This window comes from Solanum verrucosum, unplaced genomic scaffold, assembly GCF_900185275.1.
Source record: "Solanum verrucosum unplaced genomic scaffold, falcon-dt-bn FXZP01000274.1, whole genome shotgun sequence".
NCBI lineage: Eukaryota > Viridiplantae > Streptophyta > Magnoliopsida > Solanales > Solanaceae > Solanum > Solanum verrucosum.
The window spans coordinates 2685303-2694142 of record NW_026020258.1 but is presented as its reverse complement, the minus strand read 5'-3'; the positions used below and the strand labels follow the sequence as shown (position 1 = coordinate 2694142).

General features: G+C 32.1%; 1 protein-coding gene across 1 annotated transcript; it reads left to right on the top strand.

Annotated features, from left to right (window-relative positions):
* The first annotated feature begins 7094 nt into the window (after positions 1 to 7094).
* Positions 7095 to 8542, top strand: LOC125833298 (uncharacterized). The gene is made up of 3 exons (XM_049512442.1): positions 7095 to 7596; positions 7786 to 7861; positions 7969 to 8542. The coding sequence occupies exons 1-3, from the start codon at positions 7095 to 7097 to the stop codon at positions 8540 to 8542; spliced, it is 1152 nt and encodes a 383-aa protein (XP_049368399.1).
* Positions 8543 to 8840: the final 298 nt, after the last annotated feature.

Here is an 8840-nt window from a genome sequence, read left to right as displayed (position 1 = left end):
TTTGATTAACAGATTAATTTTTTTAAAATAATCATAAATAAATAAAATTATATGGAAAAAATAATATAAATATGATTCCTTGCCAAAAAGAGGTGTCGATTTTATCCACTCATTATTGTTGTTTTTCCTCTTATTTTTTCATTATTATCTAAATAAATATTCATATTTCTAAATTTGTTATCCTTTATTGTAGAATTTATTTTATATTTTATTAATTAATTTTTTCTTCTTTTTCTCTTTGCCTTTCTCTATCCTATTTAACAATATATTTTTATAGTAAAAAAATGCATCTTTCTTAGGATCTTAATCACAAGAAAATAGATGAAAAGAGAAATATAAAATCAGTGTACAATATTTACTTATTATTATTAATTCTTTTACTTTTAAAAAAAATAAGAAAAGAACAAATCTTTAAATAAAACATAAATGCTTCTTCGTACAGTAAAAAAATCATTAAAAAGGCCATATAATATTTAATCTATCTTTAGTTTTTTTTAATCTATTAAATAGAAGAGTTTGAACCTTGATAGTAATTAGAGAGTATCTCATACGTTCCGAAGACATTAGTGTAAAGAGAAATGTCATGTAACAATATTTCTCTTCAAAATGAAAGACTTTTTCGAAGAAAGTTTGTCCCTCCACAAGGTCATATATATTGAGATTTAAGAAATTTCATTTGGGTTGAGAAATTTTCAGGAAGAGTGATTAGTATTTTAAAAGGTATGAAAAGATATTTAGAGAAAGAATTAATCTATTTATGAAATTATATCAAATTAGAAGGAGAATAAGTAGAAACATATATTATTTCCTGCAACTTTATTATTCTACTAATTTTTATTTTTTTTTTATGTTTCTTTATAGTTAAACGATGTTTTTTTTTTTTTAAAATTCAGTAAAGTGCTTATTCATAGACAATCAATCAATATATATAAATAAAGGAGGAACGTAAGTCCGCTGATGTGGCATGCCTCATTGATCAGGAAATAGATTTATCTATTCAATATATATATATAAAGGAGGAACATAAGTCCGCTGATGTGGCATGCCTCATTGATCAGGAAATAGATTTATCTATTTTCTCAGATTTTTTTATTTTCTTAGCATTTTTTCTTCATTTTTATTACAAATAACTAAAAAATAAATAAATACACAAGATAAATGATACTGTCGTTTTAAAACGTCTATAAACGTGGCCATATTAAAAGTCAAAATCTAATTAATTTCGTACCTTTTAATTATACACTTATTGCTATTTCAAGTCCATAAAAACTGGGACTGAAAGCTTCATTTTACTTTATTTTTGTTTTACTTTCCTCCTCTCCCTTCTTTTAGTCATTTTCCTTACTCATTTAAATATATATTTTTTCTTTTGTAACTCCTTTCACGTGGCTTTTTTAATAATTATTCTTCATCTTTCATTTGCTTACATTTTTATTTGTAATGTAAGGATTTTATAAAAATATGCATACATTATTTTTTTCAGGTTCTATAGTTAGAGATTTATGATTTTGAATTTGGACATTTCAAAAAAAGCAGATGATACTATAGAAAATGGTAAAATGGAGATGTTCCATATTTAAATTGCATAAATATGTGTATTTAATTACATAAATCAATATATTTTCGAAATATGTATCTAAATAATTTTCATGATATGTATCCAAAATTCATTGTAAGAGGTATGATTTTTTTATCTTCTCTTGTATAATATGTGACATCTCTTTATGACCTTTATTTGTATGTATCTTTTTTTTTTAATTTAAACTAATTATTTTACTGTAAAAGTGAAATATTTAATTTATTACAAATCTATATATAATTATAAAGTTAAATATAAAAACGGCAACATAAAAAAGTAGATGATACTATAGAAAAAGGTAAGATGGAGATGTTCCATATTTAAATTGCATAAATATGTGTATTAATTACATGAAAAATTATATTTTCTAAATATGTATCCATAATTAATTGTAAAAGGTATGATTTCTTTGTATTTTCTTGTATAATATGTGACATTTCTCTATGATCTTTATTTGTATTTATAATTTTTTTATTTAGACGAATTATATTACTATAAAAGTGAAAATTTTAATTTATTACAAATCTATATATAACAATAAAGTTGAATATAAAAACGATGGCATGACCCTCTCTTAGAGTTTCAATTCAATTAATCTTTTTTTGGCCTTTTTTCTAATTTTACATACCAAAAAATTCACCTAAAAAATAAAAGACCATTAAAAGTAATCATATTTATTTATATTTTCATCAATAGCTATATTTAATTTATTTTATTATTAAAGCTATTATTCTATTTTTCTATAATATTTCTCAAATTCTCATCAATTATTACAAATTTTTCCATTTGATTAAAAAAAATTCCAACAATTCACGATATTTAAATTTTATGATTTTTATTTATTTATTTTATAGTTTTTTCCTTTCTTTGATTTTTTTTACTTTTCTTTTTATTTATTCGATTCAAAAAATTTATATCTTTATATAATATAAATGTATTTCTTTATCTACTTCATTTGTGTTTTTTCATTTTTCTTTTAATTTTTAAGTTTTACCTCCATAACGTAAATCTATTAAACGTCATTTTTTGATAATATCATTAATTCTATGACTTTTAAGTTTTCATATTCATAACCTCCAACTATTAAATTATAAAATTTAAGATACTTTATGATATCTGTCCATTTTTAATGACAAAATAAATTCACAAGTTTTTTGTTTCATGAAATTTAAACTCAAGATTATTCTTTATATTTTATTGTTCTTTTTAGGATTATTATATTATCAAATTCATGCTTTAACTTGACACGATGAAAAAGACTCTTGAATGTTTGATTAGTTAGTTAAAGAGGGTGTCAGACAATAGCTCAAAAAAATGGCCATTGATTTTGTATTCTTATTTTTATCTATTGTCTTATGATTAGGTTCCAAGGAAGATGTGTGTGTTTTTATTTTTTCCATGTAACTTTTTTTTTGGGTGCAATTTTTGTGGACTGTTAAGCCCTTTTATTTATGAATAAACAAACAAAATTACAAAGCTCATGTAACTTCTTCAGTTTGAATTTTTATAACCTTTTATTATTGCAAGTATGTATTTTTTGTTTGGATGCAAATAAGTTACTTTTTAAGTGTAATATCAAAGTTGAATGACTTTTTAAGTGAACTATCTCAAGTTGAGTGACTTTTATGTTATAAAACAAAGTTGACTACTACCTTTCTCAGTGAACTGTTGAAAGTTGAGTAACAATCTATCTATATATAATAGGAGAGGTGGAAACTCCTACGTGTCAGCACCACAAAAAAAAGAATTTATAAATTGTTAAAATTAATTTAAATTCTAAAAATAAAAATAAAAACTCCAAATATTAAAAAAATTAAAAAGTATTGTCAATCTTATTTTTACTATTACTTTTAACTTTTTACCGTTTTTCAAAATTCAAATTTTAATAGTAGTTAACTAAGTGTGTGATTCAAAAAGAAAAGAAATACTATATATTTATTTTGGAAAAGGACATTTTTGACCAATTTAGCTACTATAGGAACATTTCTGGACCAAAAAACTCTAAAACCCTACACATTGCCTACCCTCGTCGGAACTTATGGCCACTGCGGCCGTTGGCCAACCTCCATCTGGGGAGGTTGGACCAATAACACAAAGAATCACTAACACCAATGGACTACCATGTACAATCACGTATGCTGATAAAGTGAAAGCAAAGAGTTCACAATACATGCCGGTTCCGATGAAGCAAGTTGCATATCTTCATGGAGAACCAAGGATAATATGGGAAGAGGAGGAGGTAGAATAGATGATCATCAATGAGGATCTTCAATTTGCCGTGATAGGAAAATTCTCATACGAGTGGCCGGATATACAGGACCTAAGAAGATTAATACCAAAGCAATGCGAGCTAAAGGGCGACGTTAACATTGGATTGTTGAGCAACAAATATGTCCTAATAAGGACCACACCGCTGGAAGATTATGTCACATTACTTTCAAAGCCACAATTCTACATCACTAAAAACCACTGGTCTTATCCTATGAGAACACTTAAGTGGGATCCAATGTTTAATCCGGAAGAGGAAACATCAATTGCGGTAGCATGGATATCTTTCCCATCTCTCCCCCCCCCCCCCAATTTTTTTTGGCAAAGAAGCTATTTTTTCTTTAGCTTCAGCGTTGGAAAGCCTTTGCAGGTGGATATGGCGACATTAAATAAAACAAGGCCAAGTTGTGCTAGGGTAAAGGTGGAAGTGGATTTGATGGGAGATTTCCCTAACAGAATCAATGTGGGAGTGAGGAAGAGGACAAGGGAAGTAGTGGAAAAGTGGATTTCAATCAAATATGGCTACATGCCCAAGTATTGTAATACATTTAAGTTACAAGGACATAACGAAAAAGAATGTTTTATCATTCACCTAGAACTCTATCCAAAGGAGGATGAGGAAGAGATAGATGGGAAGAACAATAATAACAATACGGAAACAGAGAGAACTACAATAGGAAAGGAAGACGAGGTACAACAGGAGTTGAATGTTTTTCATATACAAAGGCGAAAGAAGGGATACAGAAGGGGTAATTATTTTGATAATGGAGGAAGAAAGGAACAAGTGTGGAACCCTCGAGTTACTAATAATGATCAGAAAATTGTGACAACCAACATGTATGAGGCACTGGAGGAAGGTGGGGAGAAGGAGATAGGAGAGTCTTTCATTCGGGCCCTATTGGGGCACCCTGTGGGCCAATGTGTATAAGCTTGGCCAGTAGGGGTAATAAAAATGGTGAGCAGACTGCCAGTTAGCAGGAAGAGCCATCAAAATCAACAAATGAAAAAGGGTTGTTCGGGGAGGAGGCTGACATAAATAAAGAGATAGTTGATATGGAAGGGATTAAGAGATTGAATTCAACACAGAACGAAAGGCAGATAGAAGCTAGTAGTGGCGAATCAAAGACACTTCAAAGCATTAATCTGAATCAATCAGTGGAGGGTCTTCGGGAGGATGATCAAAGGGATTCTAATGAAGATATAGGATCGTCCCATAGTACAAAAAGCTCTCCAAGGCAGCATTATAATCGCAACAAGGAGGATGTGATGGGGTTGACGGAAGGGGAGAAAAGCAATGGGGATCAAACAAATATAAATAGCCCCACGCAGCAAGAGAAGCAACAGAAACAAGATAAGGAGGAAGAGGAGTGCATAGAAGCAAACATTGAGAGCATTGGTAGAAGTGGTGATTTATCACCAACTCAAATTGAGAGATTAAAGGTAAATAACAAAAGAGGGTTCAAGATTAATCAGCCTTCACAAATACACACAAGGAGTAGAAATGGGTCTTCTTTCCTAACAGACCAATGATAGACAAAGTATTATTTTTGAACATCAGGTCGGTTAGGTCGCAAAATACTTTTGAGAGAGTAATCGACCTGAACAGAAGACATCATTATTCCTACATTGCTTTATTAGAACCTTTTCAAAGTCCCTCTGAACTAGAGTATTATAGAAGGAAGTTGGGTTTACCAAATGCCAAAGTTAGTAGTTCAGCGAAAATTTGGATATTTTGGGATGAGAATTGGGAAGAAGAAGGTTCAACAGATACTACATAACAACTTACTATGAACTTCAAATTAAAGGGCTCACAATTTAGATTTGCTATCACAACAGTCTATGCTAGGTGTAGTGTGATTGAGAGATTAGAACTTTGGGAGGATCTGGAATTCATAGCAAGTCAAACTGCACCATGGTTAGTGGGAGGAGATTTCAATACCATAGTGAATGAATCAGAGAAACTAGGTGGGTTACCAGTGACGCAGGTGGAAACACAAGATTTCACTCAATGCATTAATGCTTGTGCATTGAATGATCTGAAGTTTAGGGGTAGTATTTTTACATGGTGGAATGGGAGAATTGAGGAGTCATGAATTTTTAAGAGACTAGACAGAGTGTTTGGCAATGATAGCTTTATGACTTTATTGCCGGAAAGTGAGGTTCATCATTTAATAAGGCATGGTTCGAATCATGCTCCATTGCATGTTTTGTGTAACTCAAATCAAGATACAATTGTCAAACCTTTTAAGTTCTTGAATTTTTGGACCAAACATTCAAATTTTAAAAAGATTGTGGAGGATAGTTGGACGACACAAGCTTCCTTCATATGAAAATGAAGAGGCTAAAGGTGGTCTTGACACAATGGAGCAAAGGTACTATTGGAAATATTTTCCAAAAATTTGATACACCGGAAGATGTGATAAAAGAAAAAGATATACAATTAGAGATGGCCCCTACGGAAGCAAATAGAGCTGAAATGAGTAAGGCAAATGCTGAACTAAAAAGATATAGGAAAATTAAAGAAGATTTCTGGAAACATAAGGTGGGGATGAAGTGGTTTAAAGAGGGGGATAGTAATACAAAATTCTTTCACGCTTATGTGAAAGGAAGAAAGAGGTAACTGAATATTAAGGAGATCAAAACTGGACAGGGGGATATTATCAATAGTGCACAAAACATTGGAGAGGAAGCAATAAATGTATTCAGGGAGCAATTTAAGGAGACTCATGAAGCTACTGATTACATAATGATCCAGTGTATTCCTAGGATAATAACAGAAGAGAAAAATCAAGAAATGAATAGGGTTCCTACAAAAGAAGAGGTGAAGCATGTTGTTTTTGAGCTAAATGGGGACAGTGCAAGTGGGCAAGACGGATATTCAGGAAAATTCTTTCAGAGTTGTTGGGAGATAATTGGCAAGGATGTATGGAATATGGTAAGGGCCTTTTTTAGTGGATAAGAGCTTCCAAGATACATAACACATACAAATCTTGTGTTAATACCAAAGAAGGACGTGGTTGACAATTTTGGTGACTTAAGACCTATTAGTCTGAGCACCTTTGCAAACAAGATAATCTCACGCCTAATCCACGAGAGGTTGTCCACAGTTCTACCTAGAATAATATCAGTGAACCAAACAGGGTTTGTCAAAGGCATGAGCATAACAGAAAATGTTCTATTAGCTTAGGAGATCATAAGGGATATTAATAAAAGGAACAAGTTGCATAATGTGGTGGTTAAGCTAGCTATGGCAAAGGCATATGATAGAGTATCGTGGAAGTACCTTGTAAATGTTATCAGGAAGTTTGGTTTTTCAGAAAGAATAATCGATATGATTGTAAGGGTTATCAGTAATAACTGGTATTCCGTACTACTGAATGGGCAGACTTTTGGCTTCTTCCAATCTTCAAGAGGTCTAAAACAAGGAGATCTACTTTCTCCGACTCAATTTATTATTGCAGCTGAAGTATTGGCCAGAAATTTGAACAAATTATTTGAGGATGGAGAATTTAAAGGTTTTGGGTTACCCAAATGGAGTCCACAAATTAATCATTTATCATATGCCGATGATATGATTCTTTTTTGCTCAGGACAACCAAATTCCATAAGGAAGATGATGAATGTGCTAAGGAGGTATGAAACAATTTCAGGTCAAATGATAAATTTAGACAAAAATTATTGTTACCTACATGACAAAGTTCCAGCAGCAGTGGGTAATCGAATAAAGAGGATTACAGGGGTCAGACAAGGTAATTTTCCCTTCATATATTTAGGATGCCCTATGTTTTATGGAATGAAGAAGAAAGTGCATTTTGAAAATTTGGTGAAAAAGGTGGCGAGAAGAATGGCTTTTTGGCAAAACAGACTTATATCATATGGGGGGAGGTATGTCTTAATTACGCATGTATTACAGTCTATGCCTATGTATCTATTATCAGCGATGAAACCCCCAACTGGTGAATTATTTGTGAAATTTTCTGGGAAAATGCTACGAGGTCCAGGAAGAAGCACTGGGTAGCATGGAAAAGCATGTGTTATCCAAAGGAAAAAGGGGGCTTGAGTTTCAGGTCATTACATGATGTATCGAAGGCTTTATTTGCAAAGTTTTGGTGGATTTTTAGAACATCAACTTCCTCTTTGTGGAGTGCATTTATGTGGAACAAGTACTGTAAAAAACATCATCCAGTTATTGCCATAGGATGGGGTGCCTCACATGTGTGGAGGAAAATGATAGTGGTAAGGGAAGAAGTTGAGCATAACATTTGGTGGCAGATAAGGGCAGGGACCTCAAGCTTTTGGTTCGATAATTGGACAAGAATGGGAGCATTGTACTATATCGAGAATGGACAGAATAGTGAGGAAGAGGTAGAAGTACATGAATTCACTATAGAAGGAAGATGGGATGAACAGAAATTAAACACAATCTTGTCAACTGAAATGGTAGAATATATTATAGAGAGTACGAAACCCCCTTCCACTAACAGTCAACATGATCAGCCATGGTGGATGGCCAACACTCAGGGAGATTTCACGGTGAAATCAGCATGGAAGATTCTAAGAAGGAAGCATGAGAGTAGAGCCGACTTTGGGTTTATATGGACTAAAGGTCTACCATTTAAGATAAACTTCTTTCTATGGAGGATGTGGAAAGGAAGGATTCCTACGGATGATAATCTAAAAAGGATGAAAATTTAGTTAGTTTGAAGGTGTTGGTGCTGCGATAAAAAAGAGGAGGAGACAATGACACACATTTTTTTAACATCCTCCATTGCCAATAAGCTTTGGAGGTTTTTTGCTGGTTGTGCAGGTTTACACATGGAGGGGATGCATTTATAAAAATTGATCATTGCATGGTGGAAATATAAAGCCTCACCCCAACTGCAAGGAGTACTTAGACCAATGTCGGCAATAATAATGTGGATACTATGGAAAGGAAGAAATAACATTAAGCATGGAGGAAAAGCCACATATGAGGAGATGGAGATGCAAGTAC

Coding starts and splice junctions, on each gene's coding strand:
- LOC125833298 (XM_049512442.1), top strand. CDS start 7,095: ATGGCAAAGGCATATGATAGAGTATCGTGGAAGTACCTTGTAAATGTT. Junction 7,597..7,785: donor GATTACAGGGGTCAGACAAG/GTAATTTTCCCT, acceptor ATCTATTATCAG/CGATGAAACCCCCAACTGGT. Junction 7,862..7,968: donor GGTCCAGGAAGAAGCACTGG/GTAGCATGGAAA, acceptor GTGGATTTTTAG/AACATCAACTTCCTCTTTGT.